The sequence below is a fragment of the Castanea sativa genome, chromosome 1 (assembly GCF_040712315.1).
Source record: "Castanea sativa cultivar Marrone di Chiusa Pesio chromosome 1, ASM4071231v1".
NCBI lineage: Eukaryota > Viridiplantae > Streptophyta > Magnoliopsida > Fagales > Fagaceae > Castanea > Castanea sativa.
In genome coordinates this window covers 5,453,280-5,475,131 of record NC_134013.1, presented here as the reverse complement: position 1 = coordinate 5,475,131, position 21,852 = coordinate 5,453,280, and the positions used below count along the sequence as shown (strand labels likewise).

The window sequence follows — 21,852 nt, the reverse complement described above, 5'->3', positions numbered from 1 at the left end:
CTTGGTCATTTTGACCCTTTTGATATGTAATCTTAGATTTTTTTTTCTCAGAGTTATAGTTTTTGGTATGTAAAGAACTCGATCTTATGAAAATTAAATAATAAACACTGAAAAGAAATTAGGATCAACTAAGAACTTGATTGGAGAATCCTCTCCTCACACAAAGTCCATGGCTAATCAATTGGACAACTCATAGATTACCACTATCAAGGAAATACAATACACTTGTTCACAACAACCTCATCAAAGGAAAACATATCTCCTTAAATCTCTCATATACACATGTAATACCATGAAATAGAAGTTTGCTTTATATAGACCTTCGGAATCTTGTATATATCCAAGTAATTCATCACACGTGATTTGCTAGACCATTTGCATTTCACTTGAGTTTGTTTGGAATAAAATTTCATTTATTTATTATCTACAAATGGGTTCCTTGCTGGACTAAAATGAACTAAACTAGAAAGCATTTTGCATTTGCAAAATGCATTTAGGCTGGCGGGAACAGATGAGTGTGGGGTATCCTTTCTGAACATGCAGTCTTTGAAATGAAAAAAAAAAAGCCGTGCAGATTTTGTGTAGGTGGAGTACGTGAACAAACGGCTTGTAACACCATTTGTGTTTAAACACTAAAATGGTTGCTTTTTAATTGTCTTGTGTTTGACATTAGCCCAAACTTTAGGGTAGTTATCTAGAATTTACCCTAATTTTAATTTACCTATTTTTTTAAAAATTAGGTAAATTATAAAAAATTAGGTAAATTAAAATTAGGGTAAATTCTTAGTTTTGTGTTAAATTATTTAAAAAGATATGGGATTAAAAAAATAATTGGGAAAGTTGGAAACAAACCATAAATATGATTTTTTGGTTGGTAGGACATAATTTAAAATCTTGGTAAGAAGAGATAAGAGTGGGAAAATTTTAATATATATCTATAATTTAGGATGTGTTTGGATATCACTTATTTGCTGAAAACTGAAAACTTATTGCCGAAAACACTGTAGCAAAATATTTTTTAAACAACCAAAATACTATTCACGCGTTTTGTGCAACTTGGCTGGTCCATGAACAGGAGTCCAAATTTTCTGTCCCACTTTTCCTGCTCCACTCTATACTCCACCAATAAAAACTTGCCACGTGTTCACCTAAGTAATTAAATACTATCATTATTGACTTATTAATGCTACCGTTATTAATTAATAGTAGTATTTAATTAATTAGATGAACACGTGGCAAGTTTTTATTGGTGGAGTATAGAATGGAGCAGAAAAAGTGAGACAGAAGATTTGGACTCCATGAACAGTGCCATGGGACCAGCCAAATGTAGACGCAAATGCAAATGCTGAAGGAGCAGTACACAAACACACACTTATCTATAATTTAGGGTGTGTTTGGATACATATCTATAATTTAATACATATCTATAATTTATGGTGTGTTTGGATATCACTTATTTGCTGAAAACTGAAAATTTATTGCAGAAAACACTGTAGCAAAATATTTTTTAAAAAATCAAAACACTATTTACGCGTTTTGTGCAACTTGGTTGGTCCATGAACAGTGCCATGGGACCTGCCAAACGTAAACGCAAATGCAAACGCTGAAGGAGCAGTACACAAATGCACACTTAGGGTGTGTTTGAATACCGCTTATTCGCTAAAAACTTATCATTGAAAATACTATAGCAAAATATTTTTTAAACAACTCAAACACTATTCACGCGTTTTGTGCAACTTGGCTGGTCCATGAACAGTGCCATGGGACCAGCCAAATGCAAACGCAAACGTTGAAGAAGCAGTATGCAAATGCATACTTTTAACAAATAAGCGATATTCAAATACACTCTTGCTCGATTTTATTAAGGGAATTAGGATTCAAATTTTCCTCCCATGTAATTATTGAATATTGATAAAAATATAGTATATATCAAATATGGTAAGACCTTCAATCAAGAGCTTTGGAAAGGTAGGAAAAAAAAATCCAGAATTGTTATTAACATAACAGGTAAAATTCTCCATCATGCGACTATTTATTTATTTCTTCAAGTAATTCCTTACATTTTTTATATTTCACTAATATAAAGAAAAATGTAAGTTTTACCTTAGGAATTTAAACTAGTACAGTCAGATTCTAGCTGTGAATGTGGGTGTGAGGTAGCTTGCTTCCATATCGGTTACGCGTTCATCGTTCAAAATTTGAAGTGGGATTCGTGGGAACCAACCCAACGGTCCTTGAGGCTAGGGTTCTTCAATCTAACTATTTAACCACAAACCCATCTCTCTTTCTCTCACACACACACACGCAGAAAAGCACAAAAAGAGAGAGAGAGAAACGAAAATGGTGGTGGCGAAGAAATCATACGAGGATAGCCGTCGCAAGAGAGTGGAAGAGAATAAGAAGAGAATGGAATCTCTCAATCTCCCTCTGCTTTCTCAAGCTTTCAAACCCTCTCCTGTATCTCTCTCTCTCTCTCTCTTCTGTAAGTTTTACGTGTTTCTCTTCCGTACTCATTTGGTCTTTTTGATGCCCACATTCACATAGACGAAGCAGGCCAAACCCCGTGTGGTACAGAAACAAGTGGCCGAGGTCAGGAGGTCCACTCGCTTTGCCAACAAGCCTGCACCTATATACAAAGAAGTGAGTCAATGAATCACTTTGTTCATTTCCTCAAACACTAGTCCCTGACGAACCAGTTTAGCCCTCAAAGTTATCGCTTTTAGTCCCAACTAAAATTTTTCAAGAATTAAAAATCGATCACTTTATGGTTTTTTTTTTTTTTGGACTAAAAGCGGTCACTTTAAACTTAAGGACTAAAAACGCCCAGTATTCTAAAATATTTGGACCAACAATATATCAAGATTTTATGTTACAACATTATGTTATTGCTGATAGGTTGCTCTGGACCGCGTGGCAATACCCAGAAGGTATATATGATTTAAATGTTAATGTGTTAGCAAAAATAGAATGATCTATTTCACATAATAAGATGATTAGGTTTAATTTTTTTGTCTGAGATGTGTAGGATTTTTGGTAGGAAAAGGAGTTTATCGAACCTGGTACTTGCCTCGTCTGAAGCCGTAGCAGAAGCTAAAGAGAAAGCGGAAAAATTACTATGGGGTCTACCACCTGGTTGTCCAATATTTAAAAAGTCAATGCAGCCATCCCATGTCGCTGGTGGATTTTGGCTGGTAAGAGAGTTGGTTTTTCTACTTAACTTATTTAACAACTTCTCAAAGTTCATTAGTATGTTATCTAACTAAGACACTGGAACTAAAAAGCTTTTCTTTTTCTCTGATATGTATTGATTTGTTATTAGTATATAAATAACATTAGTAGAAGTAGTAAAAATAACAGGGTCATAATGATTTTATACAGTATATATAATCATAAATATGTCATCCTTGATCCATACAATACCTGGAATTTGGAGTGATATTCATAATGATTCTGGTAAAATTTGATAACAGGGTCTTCCATCTAATTTCTCCGAGCGGAACCTTCCAAGTCATGATGCTGTTATGACTTTGATAGACGAAGATGGTAATGAATATCCAACAAAATATCTAGCCAAAAAAAGTGGACTGAGTGGTGGATGGAAAGGGTTCGCCATTGCTCATCATTTGGCATATGGGGATGCATTAGTATTTCAATTAATCGGGCGAACAGCATTTAAGGTGATTGATCATTTATCTATGGCATTTAACTAAGCACCTTGTTCTTATTGTTATTCCTCTCAATCATCAAATTATTTTGTTGTTGTTGTTGTGAAGTTTCATGTTTGAATTAGGCTGTGATAACATTTGTTTATGGTCTTCCAAATTTTCATGATGGGCATTTATATATGTGTGTGTGCGCACGGGCATGTACTATCTTAGATTGTTACGTATAATACTATCACTTTCCTTTTTCTTTTATACAAACTAATGTATATTTGTAACCTATGTAATTTATCCCTTGTCAATAAACTCGTAGGGATTTTCCTTTGTGCTTCTCCTTGTCATCGAGGGGGATTTTTACATTTTATGTCTTCTTATGTGTATATGTACTAAATGTACTATTTTCTTTGTAGGTGTACATCATCAGGGTGAATGTTTCTGAAGAGGGTAATAAGCTTTGAGTCTTACTTTCTTGGATGATGGAGCCAATTGAATTAGTACAGGTATGAGATTGTATCCATTGTTGGTCCTCTGAGTTTTAGTAATAGTATAATCCATAAATATGTTAGAATTTTGTATACAGCTGCTTCCTCATCATTAGCTATACACTTGCAATGAAATATTAATGACGAAATCTATTTTGGATGTTGGCTAAATTGCAATTGCACAATGTTAGACCTATCGGTTTGGAGTTCAGACCTTGTGTCCAATGGGACCAAGAAAGGTCTATTTGTTGTTTTTGATGATGCTGTAAATCACTGGATTTTAGTTGTCTTTGTACGTATTTATGAACCAGACAATTGATTCCTTCCAAACTAACCAATTTCCATTTCCACTGGCATTTGTGTTTGGCAGCTATAACCTGTTTTTTAACCATTAAACCACAGGACTTATCTTGACTCTCTTAGTATCAGATCAAAAGGAGGGAGTGACCTAAATTTTTTTGCATAAAAGTTTATATGAAAGGCACTTTACTTATCCTTATTGTTCTCTGATATTCCTTTTTGTTACTTACGGAAACATATATTAAAACCTATACAGAAGTTTTGGTTTTCTTTTTGTCATGTCTTTAAGTGAAAGGAGGACAAAGATTGTTACAGGCACTGTATGTAAGGTTAGGGAATTATAAAGCCATCATATAGAAATGTGGTTGCTGATATATGACAGATATATATTTGCATATGCATGCAATAGCAATGTTCCCACACAAGGGCATGGGCAATATGCCATATCCACTTGTGTTCAATGTTCTTTAAGGAGACTATTCAAACTTTGTTGGCTCAACTGACATATATATATATATATATGTGTGTGTGTGTGTCAGTTGAGCCAACAAAGTTTGAATAGTCTCCTTAAAGAACATTGAACACAAGTGGATATGGCATATTGCAACCTTCCCCCACCAACTGTATTAAACTTTTTGATTGCAATTCGTACTCTCTCCACAAGTGATATAAATATATATCTGGGCTAAAGAGGAAATAAAATTAAAAGGCCTATTTTCTTGTGTCCCCCTAAAATGTGGTAGATAAGTATGATATTATTCCTAATTTTTTAGTATCGTTTTGAGCTTATACTCTGGAACCTTCCACTTGTATTTTTATTCTTTCTGTTGTTGGTTGCAGGTAAAAGGGTCTTGACATGGTCTGTTTTCCATTTTGTCATGAGTTTTTTGTGGACCTCCATACTCATGGTGTCTATAGAAACAGTACATGTAACTTGGTCCACTAAAGCTGTTTAGTTTCAGCTCTTATCAAGGTAGTTTTTCTAATGTTTATTCTCCTGTTAATATGGATTTGTAGGAGACAATGAGCTATCTACTAGTCAATTGATGAACTAGTCTTTTGTTTTGTTCCTCATTCTTTATAACTTTGTTTTAAATTTCATTCTCTATAGTGGAGACAGCTAATTGCATGCTGTTTGGAATTTCTTGTGGGAATAAATATGAAGCAAAAAAAATGCTAAACACCTATTGGTACAACATTAATTACACAATTTCACACGATATACCAGTCACAATATGTCAATTTAGCAGTTACGAAATTTACATCATGATGTGAAAACTTGCAATAATCCAAAAATATCTCGTTCCCTATCCGAAAAATAATATAAAAATCAGGCTTAACCCCTTATTGAAACTTTGACCCAGTTGCCAAATGGGGGTTAGAACTTATTGTATGGTGCAAAACCTCATAATCATGTGCTTTCAGAAGTAAAGTCAGAAACCAAAACACAAGTCCAGGGCAGATACAAATCATAAATGAGTTGACGAGGTCTCTAGGCAATTTTTTTTTTTCTTTTCCCTTGAATATAAGTCACGCTCAAAAAAAGAAAGTCACACACAAACACACACAAAATTCAACCTGTTAGCAAATGGGTGCAATGCCAATGAAACAACAAGAAGACTGTTCATTTATGAGCTGTAATTGAGACTTTGATAGAGCAAAATGGTAGACAACAAAACAGTGGGGGCAACTGTTTGATGGGGCACAAATTGATAGCAACATTTCATTGAAAAAGGCTGGAAACAAAGCTCCCAACGCAAAAGATTGGAACATGCTTCTGACTTTATACCAATGGCATTGCCTAGAAACTATTTAGTAATTACTACTATTATCCCCCCAACATTTTGTCCTGAAACCCTGTTTATTATTCAGCTTTTGTGGGTCCTAATAATGTAATGTGGTCTAGTTTCAGTGGCCCGAGCCATCCATTGAGCTATAAAAGCTGCTGATTCTTCAAAGTGATGAGCCCCAAATAATAATAAAAATTCCAACTTTCTTTCACGCGGTGTTTGATTGTCCAATAAAAAACATTTAATAGATTTTAATTTTTAAAGCCCAACGCGTTGCTTAAGCTTCGTGACAACACGTCTCAATCTGAAAAAAATCTATTAATCTAATCTAATTTGACCTCCTTTTAAGTTTTAAGAGAAAGAACCTTTTTTTTTTTTGTTTACAGCACATTTGTTCCCTTATATGATGAACTTTTAATTATTTAAAGGTACAATTTTGGTGCAAGTGAGATTGTTAGAAATTTTGTTCACTGATAATAGGCGCCGGTAATTTCGGGACCTCCCAAGTGGAAGCCAAAGGGGTGGTTGAAAAAGAGTGGAATATAAGGGTGTCCAGTTAGTACTAGGCGCCAAAGTTCTACAGGCTCACAAAAACAACTACGTGACACACAATTGGCATTAAATACCTAATAGAAACAAGTGTTTAAGCCGGTTGTTATTATGATGAAAAATAGTACTTGAATACAAGCACCAACCAATCAAAAAAAGAAAAAAGAAAAGAAGGATAAATTTCATTCACATCTTTTGAAGTTTGAGCTAATTCTAACCAGGTACAAGACTTTAAACTTAACGAATTTGGTTCTTAAAGCTAATTTAGTCCCAAAAACTATTGAGAAAAAAATAACTAACTGTTTAGAGATTAAGTTGGTTTTAGGGAATAATTTGGCTAGTTTTGAAAAGTCTTAAACTTTATTGGCATTAGTTCAAATCTCAGTATATGTTAGTTGAATTTACCCAAAAATAATAATAGTAACCGAATGAAATGTTTGAATTTCCTTTTTGGTGTTTAGGGAAATTAATGCTTTAAATTTTGTACTTTAGGGATAGTTTTTAATTAAATTCTGAAATTTCATTGGATTAAATCAAACCTGAACTTTAATTTTGTTATTTGAAATTCGTAATTAAGCGCCCAAATTAAACCCAAATGTCTAGAGTATAAATTGGTACGATTTTAAAAGTTTATAGTTTGATTTAAGGACTCTATTAATAAATGTTTTAGGTTATTTGTTAATAAATCATTTTAGGAAAGTTTTAATGCTACTTTCATAGGGATATAAAAAGCAGTTAAAAAAGTCAACTATTTTTTTATTTTTCCTATAAAAAGTTTCTAAAAATATTTTCTAAATCAATAACTTTTCCTATGATTTAAAACCATTGATTTAATTTGTAACAAATTAACAAAATTATATTTTAGGTTTTTATTATGAAAAATATAAGATTGATTTTGAAAACTCCCCTTAAATATAAAACTTAATTTACCATAATTTTATTGTGAAATCTGTGGATTAAATTTTATCTATTCATTACCGTTTAAACAAACATTAATTGTCACTTTTAAGCACTAAAATTCAATTTTTATCTAGATTAAAGATGAACTTAGTGTAAGAATTTGTATTTTTAAAATTGACTAAGTCAATTTGACCTTCCAGATTCCTTTATTGTTGTTTCCGCGTTTTTGGTCCAAAAAAAAAAAAAAAAAACCCGCGTTGCTTATATGAACCGGCGCCAGCCTATAATAAAAAATATAAAATATTATAGGGTCTGGGTCCCACATTTATTTACAATATATTTAATGGTGGGCCCAGATCGCATCAGATAAGTCAATCCCAAATCAAACGGTTCAGAAAGCGCCGCAAGCAGATCTTGATGTCGTTGAGTCCCGCCAATACCCACCGAACACGTCGGCTCCAACCAAAAACGGCTCGCTCTCTGCCATGTCAGCACCAATTAAATTTAATTAAAAAAAAAAACAAAAACAAAAACAAAAACAGAGAGTCGAAGAAAAAAAAACACAGCTTATTAGTTATTAGTATTATTAGTTCGTTTTGAGGTTGTTTGGTTTTCTCGTTTTGGAACTTTGGTTTTTGGAAAGAAAGAATTATGGAATTTTGGGAACTCGACTTCGACGGGATCCACAATTCTCGATCATTACCACATTCCCATTTCTCAAACGCATCTCGTCTTCTTCGCCGCGCGTAGCCTCCAATCGCTTCTTTCATTTTCAATACTCTTTCTCGTAATCTTCGTTTTTCCTTAATCCATGTTTTTTTTTTTTTTAATAAAAGATTTATTGTTTGTTTTCCACGTACATTTGCTGTGCTTTTTCCTGTAATAGTTTTCTCGTTTTGGAAAACAATTTTTTTTTTTTTTTTTTTTTCTGATCACAAATATTGTTGTTGTTGTAGAAGATCTTGATACAGCTATTAGAATCAATGATTTAGGGATCGGGGAAAAAATGTTGAGATTTTGATTGGTTTTTTTTTTTTTTGTTTTTTGGTTTCAGGGAGGATTAGAGAGGTGGTGTTGAAATTTATTTAGTTGTTTAAGAAAGTAAAATCAACGTTTTTGGTGTATTTTGGGGGGTGGTGGATTTTGAAGGAGAGGAACAATGGCAACAAGGAGTGAGCATCAAACGGTGCCGCTTTCGGTTCTGCTGAAGCGTGAACTGGTGAATGAGAGGATTGAGTGTCCGGAACTTGTGCATGGTCAGGCTTACCAGAGCAAGAAAGGGGAGGACTTTACATTAATAAAGACAGAGCGACAGAGGGTGCTTGGAGATGGAGTGTCTACCTACTCAGTTTTCGGGGTATGGTTTTTTTTTTTTGATTCGTTTATTTATTAGATATCGATGTAAACTTTGGATGGTTACATTGTGATGGATTGCATTTGCATCTAGTTTTGTTTTGATATGTTGATTGAGTTTTGCCTTAGTTATCTTTGTTATATGGTTTTCAATCCTTACAATCCCATTTTCAAGAAGCTGAAAAATAAGTTGTACCCAACGGGTATGGGACCTATGGGTGTGATTGACTACGTTTGAGATGTGGTTATGTTTTGTAGAATGTCAAGGCTCGATCTTTTTAGCAATTTGAATGGATTTATGGTTGATACACTGGCAAGAGTAGTAACTAACTAAAGACTTGTGAAAACAAAGTACTGGGGGGTACTTTTGCGATGAGTCGAAAACAAGGAAAGCTATGTTTTTTCTGGAGTGTTTGAGTTTTATCCTGTTGTTTGTCTAGTTTTGGTGCATACTTAGTCACTTAGTGGTGATATCCATTTTTTGCATGTCTATTTAGATCTGTTTGAATACAAGTTGATATCTGAGACGAATCAGAATATGTAAGTGTTCAACAATAGGGAATGCTTTGTGGGAAAGCTAAGGTGGATCTTCTCGAGTAGGCTATTAGCCGAACATGGATAATTTCCTGTACTTGGGATTTTTTTTTTTTGGGCAAAAGATTGACTTGGTCTTCACAGTGTCTTAATCCAGATAGGCATTTCAAGGATTCATTATTGGGTATTTCAAAGAAGTCATCAGTTAGCTTTATATGACTTGTTCATGGTTCATCTGTATTTTGGTGATTCGTTGTCATCTGGCTTATTCTTGGATTATTTGTGTCTTTCACTACTAACACATTTATTTAAAAGTTTGAACACCGCTAATGAGAAAAAAAAAATTGAAAATTAGTTAAGCAGGTGGCTGCATTCCATCTACATAATTGGTAAATTTATATTTTTCATGGTTTCTATTTATCTTTGTAGCTTGCTCTTACTAAAACCTGTTTTGCAGCTATTTGATGGACACAATGGATCTGCTGCTGCTATATACTCTAAGGAGAATCTCCTCAGTAATGTGTTAAGTGCCATTCCTTCGGATCTTAACAGAGATGAATGGGTAGCAGCACTTCCAAGGGCTTTGGTTGCTGGATTTGTTAAAACGGATAAAGACTTTCAAGAGAAAGGTATGAGTTACATTGTATAAAATGCAATTTTTGTTGTTGTATGTGTGCATATTATGCACATTTTTATAGAGATATATTAAAAGGTTACGTGAGATCAACCTGGATATAATAAAGTTGGCTTCCATGTTTCTAACTCAACTTATATACACTATTAATCAACACCTTTTTCATTCTTGGCACGTTCACGAATTCAAGTTTTGCCAGATACATTTTTTTTGGAGTTTTTTAAGTAGCATACAATTATAATGTACATCCTCTCATTAAAAGCTCTGGAGTTCTGTGTTTCTACTTGTGTGTTATTTACTGGCTTAGGTTTTGTTGGCTTTTAGCTTTTTCATATCATTTGCCTGAAAAATTGATGTATTTTGGTTTTTGGACTGTGATGCATTTTGGTTTTGTTTTGCCTTCTATTTCTCAGCATGTATGATATCAATAACAATGTTTTTTTCAAAAAAAAAAAAAAAAGAACATTTTGTATGTGTGTGTGTGTGTGTTGGACATTTTTTTATGTAGTTCTAAGTCTCTTAACTATAATATCTGTGTTTTGTTTATTTTGGACTAATATTTGCATCCATGATGTTTATGTATTTCTTTTGTGCCTCAGCACAAACATCAGGAACAACTGTCACCTTTGTGATTATAGAAGGATGGGTTGTAACCGTTGCATCTGTTGGTGATTCCCGTTGCATTCTTGAACCTGCTGAGGGTGGTGTTTATTACTTGTCAGCAGATCACAGACTTGAATGCAATGAAGAGGAGTAAGTTACTAACATACCATATTTGGTGACTCACTTAACAACCACCCTATTTAGGCTTAACTCTTCTGTGTCTTATTAGGAGGGACCGTATCACTGCAAGTGGAGGTGAGGTGGGTCGGCTTAATACTGGTGGTGGTGCAGAGGTATCTTCACTTTTTCATTAATTCTTTATGTTATTCAGTAGTAATATACTTGTATTTATATGAAGCTGGCTAAGTAATGCTACCATGTTTTCATTGTCCTTGATTTCATTTCCAGACTTCAAAGTTTAAATATAAACCTAGTCAAGTTAAACTCATTGGTGAAAACACGGGCAATAGAACCCAAAGGATCATATTATTTTTGGTTTAAATATATTTAAGATGTAGGACCACGTGTGTAGATATTTAAGCAAATAAGATCGTAGAATCTTCAACTGGCTTCTGAATGGATGATGCTGTTTAGATGAAATCCATGATATCAATCTGCCCATATATTATGATAGATTGATTATCTTCCTGTTAAATTCTTTGGAATCTATGAACATTCACATTTGAAGAATTCTATATATGATTTAACTTCATAGAATAAGGCTGGTTGTCTAACTAGTCTAATGCATTTTTTTGTAGATTGGTCCTTTGAGGTGTTGGCCTGGTGGTTTGTGTCTTTCACGATCAATTGGTGATATGGATGTTGGCGAGTTCATTGTTCCTGTTCCTTATGTAAAGCAAGTGAAGGTTTGTGTTCTTATCCTCTCTATCCCTCTCCCTCTTTTTTCTTTGTATGTATGTTTATGTTTTAATTTTGCTACAGTGTTCATCACAATTTTACATTCCCATTTCCACTTCTGTTTATCAGTTACAATATGCTTACATCCCATTGTAGGTTTAACTAATATGTTTTCTCTTTACTTTTGGTAGCTTTCAATCGTATTATTCAACTTCAAGGATAATGTTAATTATTACGTTATGTTATGAAGTAGCCTCTATTTAATAAAATTATTCTTTCTTATAGAAAATAAAAATTATTATGTTATTTGAAAATTTTATTGTGCATCACTTGTAACTCCAAGTATTATGAAATTGATGCCTAAAAGAATTAGATAAAACATTCAAATGTAGTGGTTCTCCTCTTTTATTTATATTTTGTTGCAACTTGTGAGCAACCTTTTTATGGAACTCCTCCTTATTGCAACATACATCTCCTGTTTATTTTATTTCATTTTGATATATGATATACAGCTCCAGATTTTAATCGTTGGGACTATTTACCAAAAGGGGGGGGGGGGGGTTTGGGCAGGACAAATGAGAGAGGTAAAATAAAATGAACTAGGTTTTGTTGGACTACTGGCTAAATAATGCACCTAATCTTCTCTGGAGGTGCTTAGAGAAGAATGGTTGAGGTTTGATTTTGCTGACGACTTACATTTTTAATTGTTGGAGTTATTTGCTTTCCATTTTCTAAGATTGATTCTTGTTCATTCCATAAACATGTGCAGTCTCATCTCCAACTGAGACTACTCGACCAATCTTGATGCTAATTCTACTTTCTAACAGGGTTGTTAATTCTTCAGCTCAAGGAGAGAACTCCATGATTGATTCCCTTGTCTGCATGTGTTACATCGGTAACACTTAGAAATCACTTTTCCCCCCCAAAAAAAAATCCAGTACTTTGAAATCTGGTTCACTCAGAAATTTGTTTTTTCATATGCTTATAGAGAGGTTCATGACTAGTTCATTGCCATAATTCATGTTGATATTTCTGTTTTCCCTTTTGGTTGCAGATCAACTGGTACTTTACTTTTTGTAAGACCGCATTTGAATAGAGCTTTATAGAATGGGCTGAAGTCATTAGATTTATATTTTTAATTGCCGATTAAATTTTCTCAGTTTGAGCAGACACAAAAATCCTGATGGAGAGAAAATCTCTTGTAGTTTGCCACAACAAGAGAAAGAATAGATAAAAGTTCGTACCTAGTGCACAAAGCTCTCACTTTTGCCGGGTCTAGTACAGGTCATAGTAGTTAGCCTTACCCCCAATTGTTTTGGAGAGGATGATTCCCGTACTCAAATCTGCAACCTATTGCTTTTGTTGGAAGGCATTTGCCATCACACCAAGACCCAACCTTACCACAATTCTGTACTACCCTAGTGAACTGGATTTAGGTTTTTTTTTTTTTTTTGATAGGTAACGAAAATTTTTATTAATAAAGAAACCAACCCGAGTACATTGGGGATGTACTGTGGGGGAAAAAATAAAGAACCAAAATTACAATGATCAAGTAAAACATGAATGGAAAAAACAAGTAAAATGTGACAAAGCCACACTGCAAACAAGGTGAGTATCACAGAAGAAAGACTTAATCTCTAGCAAGAACCGTTCACATCCCTCAAAACATCTAGCATTCCTCTCACTCCAAATACACCACATCAAACAATATGGCACAAGTTTCCAAAAGCCTATATTGCGATGATGTCCAAACTTACCTTGCCAAGACTCAAACAACTCAATTACCTTTTTGTTGGCATAACCCAGTGAATTCCAAACAAACGAAACAAGACCACGACTCAAATGCTATGGGGCAATGAAGAAGAAGATGATCTACCGATTCTCCACACCTCTTACACATATATCAATCAAGAACAATAATACGCCCTTTGCAAAGGTTATCTGTTGTAAGAATTTTACCTAAGGAAGCAGACTATGAGAAAAAAACTACCCTTGGAGGAACCTTCGACTGCCACACCATTCTCCAAGGAAAAGAAGTAACTGGATTTAGTATTACTCAATCCGAAACATCGCACTTCTGAATTTCTGTTCCAGTACCATAATTGTTGCTATTTGGAAATTTTCTTCCCTGCATTCCCTCAATTCTTCTTTTTGAAAGGCAATAGAATATTTAGAATCTTGTTTAAATAAGGAAATTTTAGGGTAGAATGAGAATATCAAAATCTTAAATTAAGATTACCATATAACATTCAAATTCCGATTGAAGGTCCATAGATAAACTGTATGTTATCTAAGCCGCATTTTACCATGTTTCTAGTTAAGTAGTGTATAATGTTACACGTATTGCCTGGAAACTTAGGAAGAAACTGTTTCCTTGTGATTTTTATTCCCAGGGGGGTTATTGGCTGATATTTAAGGCATATGTTTGGACCTTTGGATCCGTGGATTTCATTTTGATGTGCTTCATGTGTTTGTGTGTGCATGCTTCCTTCCTTGATCGGATTCCTTTTGGTTGTTACAGTATGAACCCAGTTCAATTCTGTTAGAAAATTCTCAAGATGCTCATTTTTAACAAACCTTTTTTTATTTTTAATATCTATAAATCATATTTCTACAGCTGTCTACAGCGGGTGGTAGGCTTATTATTGCAAGCGATGGTGTTTGGGATGCTTTATCTGCAGAAACAGCTCTTGATTGTTGTCGCGGGATGCCTGCTGATGCTGCAGCTGCACAAATTGTTAAAGTATGCTACAACTAAAATGGAACCCTTTTTTTCAAAGAATGATGTTAAATATTATTCCTTATTAATTACAATATCTACAGCCCTGACTCCAATGCGCTATTTAGATTCCATTCCTCCTGATCTATTATTGCTTGTCTTACTCTTATCTGTTCTATTTTCAGGAAGCATTACAAGCTAAAGGACTACGAGATGATACAACCTGCATTGTAATTGATATATTACCACCAGAGAAGCCAGCTGCTCCTTTGGCACCTCCAAAGAAGCAAGGAATAGGCGTGTTTAAGTCCATGTTTCGTAGAAAGTCCTCAGAATCATCTTCTCAAATTGATAAAGAATTCATTGAGCCAGATATTGTGGAGGAAATGTATGAGGAAGGATCTGCTATGCTTTCTGAAAGGTTTGTGCTGTGAAAACTGTATTTTTTAATCTGAAAATACTTTGATCTCTAAGTATGGCGTGATGGGACTAATGCATTCTTTTCATTTTGGCTTTTGTCTTACTGTATAATATGGTGGCATCGCTACCTATGTGTGAGCAATCAACGTAGCTTAATAACTTTTTGACATGGGAATTGTCTTTGTGGAATGCAGGTTAGATACGAAGTACCCACTTTGCAACATGTTTAAGTTGTTCATGTGTGCAGTCTGTCAAATAGAGATGAAGCCTGGAGAGGGTATTTCAATACATTCTGGCTCATTAAACCCAGGAAAATTGCGTCCATGGGATGGCCCTTTCCTTTGCTCAAGTTGCCAAGAGAAGAAAGAAGCCATGGAAGGCAAAAGATTATCAGGTGTAGCATCTCTTACTCTGACTCTCTTCTCCCCTATGCACTGCTTTAATATTCTATAGCAGTGAAGCGTCTTAATTTTATTCTTGTTCCCTTTTCTTTTTTCCAGATAGACACAGTAGTGGAAGTGACTAGCCAATGCTCCTCAACTATATTCATATTTTGAGAGCACTAACAATTGTTTCAAATTTGATCATAAATGGGAAGTTGGATCTTCCTACAAAATATTGTTTCCCTTCAATTTCCCATGGAGGGCGTCCAGCATTGGATCCAATTTGGCATTCACTTCAGGGTCTTTCGGATATCTTTTCTAATGTTTCGTTGCTTCAAGTCAGAAGATCACAGTTAGAGGTGCTTGCTTTTTTAAAAACCTGTTTTCTGACTTCCACAGTTATATTACAACTGTGCCTGTGCCTGCCTCCCTAAAAAGAGTTGTGGAAGGCTTTGATAAATTCACCAATGCATAATGACGCATTGGAGGACATTCATTTCCTTCTGGATCCATTCCACAGTATACCGGTTCTGCCATTTCAATTGAGCTGACATTCAATTAGAGCGGCCTTTGTTGTAATATTATCATATAGGGAGTTTGATGAGACCACTTATAGATTCATTCCAAATTTGGAGAACTTGTTTGACCTGCTTGCTGATGAATATGGTCATGTAGCATAAAAGTAAATCCTTCCTTTGACTAGTAGGAAGGTGAACGTGTGGAATAGGAAATTGCCATTGATTTTTTTTTCTTGGAAGATAAACGTCTTATTTTTTGCTAAGCTGTGTCTCCTTTCTCAGTTTTTGATAAATCAATAGCTAACTTCACCCTGTTAGGCTGTTACAACAGATGCGTCCCTATTTTCTTTTTTGCTAATTACCTTTACTTGTTTCTTTGGTTTCTGGCCATGTCGAAATTCATGGTGAGCTGCCTTCTGTAATTCTAATTTATATATGAAAATAATTATCGCAATCATTGACCAGTTTTAATTGACACCAGTTAGGAACACAAATTCAGTCCATTGATAATCTCTCTCGCATTTGATATATTGTTTCTGGTAAATAACACATTTTCACCATAAACTTTCAGATGTACAATGTTCTTCCAAACTATTAATTTTCTCGATTGACACACCAGTTTGAGAGGATTGTATCGATGTATCCTTTGCCATCTAAATTGGGCGTGAAATGAGATGAAAATGGATATACATGATCCACTCATGCCACCCACCAATCTCATGTTGCAATGAAAAATCACTAATACGTCTCATTTACCATCCAATTTAGACAAGAGGTATTGATACAATTCTCTTAAATTAGGGTGTTAATCGGACAAACTGATAGTTTGAGGGACATTAAGAGTGAGGCTAAAGTTTAAGATGGAAAAGTAGAATTTGCCTATAATTAAGTTGCTAGAGCACAGCTTTGGTTCTTAATCATAACATTGGTACTAGATTTTGGTGGGGACCAAACGTAGACATGCTCTGCTGGAGGTTTTGTTAGGAGAACGTTCCGTGTAAAATTGCTAATTTGCTTTTCGGTACAGTGGTACCTCTCTAGTGTTTTCAGTTTTCATGCTTTGCTTGGTTGGTTGAGACGTACGTATGGAGTAATTATAAAATGTTCTTGGAGTATTATAAATGTATATTTTTTCTCCTCACATTATAGTAGAATTCGTTAATTAAATTTATGGTAAGATTTATAATTCATGTGGAAAAGAGAAGTGTGTATTTATAGTATTTTCAGAATATTTAATAATTTTTTGAACAAAAGAAAGAAGCATTCAATTAGGAATTCACATAATAAATTTACAAAATCTCTTTCTTCACTAATCACGTCAAAATCAAACATGAACTGTCATTGCAAGAATTAAAGGAAAAGATTTATTCTAGCCCTATGAGATGAAAGGAAGGGACTGAGTCACTGAACATATTTAATAGATATTAGAGGAAAGACACAGAGTGCTTTGTGGTTAGTGGTTCACTTTCTTCCGTATAAATATGTTTTAAAGTTGTTGAGTAATAAAATTACACCAATTGGGAGCCAAGAACTATTTGCCTTAGTCATGGTCAGTGACTTCTTCTTTGTTAAGCATATAATACAAAATAGTTTGTGTCATTGTTATCACATATTTTGGGCAGTAATATAACAAAAACAGTGCTAGTTTGAAACTAATGGTTGCAGTGCTCCATTAATGGCTACTTTTTTTTTTGTCCTTGGGGCCCCATTTCATGGTCTTGGCCCCAGTGCACGCACGCACATTTAGAGTAAAAGTAAGGAAGTTTGTCTAATGTACCAACTTTGATTCTTGGTTTTCGTTCCTATGACTGAGTATGAGTATGTAAGTCACTGGAGAAAGTATAAAATATTGAGTGGCTAGTGGGAAAAGCAGCAAAGGGATATAGTTTTCCCACGCTAATAAGGTTTGAGAGATGTCTATATGGGTTGGTTGAATGCGAAATCTTTGTTTTATACCATGTTTGTTATACCCTCTATGTCTTTCACTCTTTATCTTCACAGATTTAAATGAATATATGGATTTTGAGTGGCTTAGTGGTGAAGGTGAGTCAGTCCACAAAAATAATGCATCCCTGATTGTGATGTTGACCTTAACTATACGAACAAAATTCCTCTATAGTGAAGGACCACCTTGTACACGTGTGTGTGGGTCTACCTTTCCCACCAAACTCTGAAACTTCTTTTCATGTCTATCGCCTATGTCTGGCAATAGTATGTTCATAAAAGTAGGATCTAATATTAGAGGGGTTAAAACTTATCGTCCCAATTATGCCGATACATAAAAATATGACTCTAACAATAATAAACTATTAATACTAAAAAAAGAAGAAGTATTTTTTACTACTTCTAAGTCCTAATATGATATATTGTGATTTAGAGTTATAGAACTTTTATCGTACACCAATTAAGTCACGGCACAATAGTTGTGAAAAAAATTGTAAAAATTAATGTGTTTTTGGACATATTGTTCTTCTTATACATTGATTGTTTGACCGGTGAAGTATATAAATCCCAATATTGGCTTGTGTGTCACGTTTGAGGTCATTCAAGCTGCCTTTATGATCATAAATCAGTGTGGGGTCATCTTCTCCTCCTAACAAATAATCATTTGCAATTATGTTGATGTTATGCTTATGCCACAAATTTTCTTATGGTGTCATGGACAGTGAGCGAGATGTACAACAACATTTTGTTATGTTTATGTTTTCTTTAATGGATTTTGATGTTCAATGGAACATGTGATACTAGCAACCGAACCGATGTTGAGGATGAGCTCAAAAATCAAATTTGGTTTGCCAATATAACAACTCATTCAAGAAAAAGACATGTCAGCATCCACCCTTTTAAAACCATATTTTAACAATTTGGATTGAGAGAAATGACTACTTGCATTGCAGCCTTGGAATTATCTTCTCGAAAGTTATTCAAATTTCAAACCCTCAACCTCAAGTGACATCACCTCTATGTTAAGATGTGCAACCTCCTTCACATTACTACTTTCTCCTACAAAAATTATGGCACAAAGCGCAAAAACTTAGAACACTTTCCCCAATGTAGTTGCGTGCAAATAGAGAACATAATAACAGTCAAAAGAGTATACAAGCCCTTGGTTCAATTCAAAGATTCCTCTTGAAATGGGTGTGTGCCACTTTCTGTGTGTGTATGAATTATGAACAGGACATTCTCTAGGGACCCTTTTCACTGGCAAAACAACTCAAATACAAAGACGCATACCCAATATGAATTCTTCCTTGCTTATCTATTCTACCTTTTTTGTGGCAAATTTGGAACTTTGTGATCTTATTTTCCAAATCAGGACCCCAATAGCTGTTAGATTGGACAAGGACATAGCAACTTTTAACTCATACAAGCTAATTTTCTCATCTCATTCCGTTGTGTCATGGCCACCACACCCTTTCACTACATGAACAATAATGCACTAATAATAAGTGAATGTATGTACCTATTGTGCACAAAAGACATTCTAAGCCTAAGTGCAAGACATACCCTCTCTCTCTCTCTCTCTCTCTCTCTCCACTGCTTCCTGATCGCCTTATCCCTCCCTCGGTTTGGTAACATCCATTGAACCCAAAATTTAAAAGTAAGAGACTTTCAGACACTTGCAGATCTTAGGATTTGTCTTCATCATCTTTGAGTTATGGACAGCCATCATCACCAAAAGACCAGAGAGAAAGTAGCAAACAATCAGCAAGAAGATAGGAAGTCGAAACAAGAAGGAAAAGAAGGCCTAGCAGTAGCACCAAAGCCACCTTCAGCATCCTCCTCTCCATCTCATGAATTCAGCTTCACAATCTCTGTTCACTCTTCCTCAACAACAACAATCCCTGGTAAAAGCAATGCACCACCTTCATTTGCAGTTGATTTAACTCCTGCAGATGACATTTTCTTCCATGGTCATTTGCTTCCCCTCCACCTCCTCTCTCACCTTCCTGTCTCTCCTCGCTCCTCTACCAACTCTTTGGACAGCTTCACCATCCCAATCACAGACTTATTAGATGAGCAGCAAACACCCAATACAGATAGCACTAACAGCAACTGCAGCACCAGCACCAGCAATAACAATAGTAACCACCTTCAAAGCAGCAATATTAGTGACACAAAGGCAAGAAACAAGTCCAAGACTTTCTCATTATTTGGCTTTAAAAGATGGCGAAAAGAGTGTGAGAATAGAGAGAAGGAAGATGATAAGGAGAAGCACAAGAGTAAGCTGAGGTTTGATGTGAGTCATGTACTAAAGAGGTATGTGAGACTGGTCAGGCCTCTATGGTTCTTCAGAAGGAGAGGAGAGAATATCCAATTACGCCAGCAACCTTATTCGTTTTCAGGTAATTTAACTATGAAAAGTAAGCAAGAGTTGAGAGGAAGAAGAGGAGAATTCTCAGCACCAGCCTCAATGAGGACATCTCCAACAAATAGTGGCCTTCTTCTAGCTACTGCAACTCTTCCTTCTTCTACTAGTGACAGCACTATGGAAGAGTTGCAGGCTGCAATTCAAGCTGCAATTGCTCATTGCAAGAATTCAATTGCAAAAGAAGAGAAAATCACATGTTAAGACAATTAGACAGATGAAGTGAAATTTTTTCATATAAGTTTTATTATTAATTTGCATATTTTATTTGTATTCCTATGTAGAAAATGGTATATAATAGAAGTAAATATGAGATTAGTTTGAAAATGATTAAACAGTTTAAAAGATAATCAAGGTGATTTCTTTTCTCTGATGTTTGCAAGACAGTATTGGGTTTGATGGTTATTTTAAAATATCTTAAATTATTTAAGGAATCAAATCCGTGTTCAAAAGTTACACGGGTCTGGAAAATCTCCACAGAAATTAAACTATTCCATTGCTCTTTGTGTACAATAAAAAAATGAATTTGTTACTTATTCGTAAGGCATTCTTATGAATTCTTTATTAATTTCCTGCACAATTGGACACATAGGATCATGATTTTAAATAATATGACCAACCTCTTACTTATCTTGAAATTATAGTGATGTCTCAATTTTACAGAATCAATTCATATAAAATTCATATAGTGATGTCTCAAATTATGAAATCTGAAAGATTTTGTACAATTTTTTAAATTCATATAAAATAACTTCAAATTAACTATTATCAAATTTTCTCAAATCTATTAATTTATAAACCTCATTCATAATTTTAAATACAATTCTAATAGTTCACACTAATAAGGGAAAAAAATTATTTCATTTATGCGTGTGCAATACAATACATTAGTATCAAAGTAAAAGTAAAAAAAAAATACAAAAAGACTATTGTAGAGAATAAATATTAAAAAAAAAACAAAAAGACTAGCGTAGAGAATAAAAAAAAAAAAGTGAAATAAGGCTTGAAGATTTGAAAAAATAGTATACAATGACATATATATCTATCAAATCAAAAGTCTCAAAACCCATAAAAGGTTCTTCATGGCTTCAGCTTGTTGGCAAAAACCCAGTCACATATCATCATAAATCCAACACAAAAGCTCTAGCTCCAAAAATCTCAAACGATCAAAGACCCATATCCAATCACAACCCTCACAAAACCCACAATGACCTCTAACCTCCGCATCAAAACCACGAGTCGTTTACATCCTTCCTAGGTAAAGAATCTCATATGTGCATTTGAGTTAGGATGATGTAAAAGACTATGGGCATGGGTATATAAAGGAGTAGAAGTGCAAGAGGTGAAAACCTAAAGAGGAAAAAAATAGTCTTGAATCGATGTACCTAAGAAAATAAAAAGTCATTATCTTTTAATTGGTGTTTATTTAGTTAACAAAGTGTACTTATCTTGGTGAGAGATAGATGAATAGTCTTGAAATGATGAACCAAAGAAAATAAAAAGTTCACATCATTTATTGCAAGAGAATCTTCAAGGAGAGCACCACTTGGCAAAACCTCATGCTCTTTCAAATAGGGTCTCTCATTATATATGTGTGTGTGTGTGTGTGTGTGTGTGTGTATATATATATATATATATATATATGATTGATTGATTGATTGATTGATGGGCCACAGCAACTTTTGCACTTTTCAGATTAAAGTTAAGACGTACATAGGTACATTCGCAAGTGTTTGGCTGTGGGCTTGTATTCAAATCATATCTAAGCTTGTTAAGTC

General features: G+C 34.5%; 3 protein-coding genes across 4 annotated transcripts; all 3 read left to right on the top strand.

Moving 5' to 3' along the window:
- The first annotated feature begins 2,215 nt into the window (after positions 1–2,215).
- On the top strand, positions 2,216–5,498 carry LOC142608657 (B3 domain-containing protein At5g42700-like). Of its 2 annotated transcripts, none has more exons than XM_075780357.1 (7): positions 2,216–2,457; positions 2,545–2,640; positions 2,896–2,927; positions 3,038–3,191; positions 3,471–3,677; positions 4,073–4,162; positions 5,285–5,498. In XM_075780357.1, exons 1-6 carry the CDS (start codon positions 2,341–2,343, stop codon positions 4,118–4,120), a joined length of 654 nt encoding a protein of 217 aa, XP_075636472.1. In that variant the 5' UTR covers positions 2,216–2,340; the 3' UTR covers positions 4,121–4,162; positions 5,285–5,498. The 2 variants fall into 2 exon arrangements, with proteins under 2 accessions (XP_075636472.1, XP_075636469.1); XM_075780354.1 differs by having other exon boundaries at positions 3,026–3,191.
- Positions 5,499–8,281: 2,783 nt separating this feature from the next.
- On the top strand, positions 8,282–15,968 carry LOC142619738 (putative protein phosphatase 2C 12). Its single transcript, XM_075792995.1, has 10 exons — positions 8,282–8,470; positions 8,738–9,040; positions 10,028–10,199; positions 10,804–10,957; positions 11,037–11,100; positions 11,566–11,673; positions 14,283–14,408; positions 14,570–14,805; positions 14,999–15,198; positions 15,305–15,968. The coding sequence occupies exons 2-10, from the start codon at positions 8,843–8,845 to the stop codon at positions 15,328–15,330; spliced, it is 1,284 nt and encodes a 427-aa protein (XP_075649110.1). The 5' UTR covers positions 8,282–8,470; positions 8,738–8,842; the 3' UTR covers positions 15,331–15,968.
- Positions 15,969–18,817: 2,849 nt separating this feature from the next.
- Positions 18,818–20,441, top strand: LOC142643962 (BRI1 kinase inhibitor 1). The gene has a single exon (XM_075818664.1). The coding sequence runs from the start codon at positions 19,364–19,366 to the stop codon at positions 20,276–20,278; it is 915 nt and encodes a 304-aa protein (XP_075674779.1). The 5' UTR covers positions 18,818–19,363; the 3' UTR covers positions 20,279–20,441.
- The last annotated feature ends 1,411 nt before the right edge of the window (positions 20,442–21,852 follow it).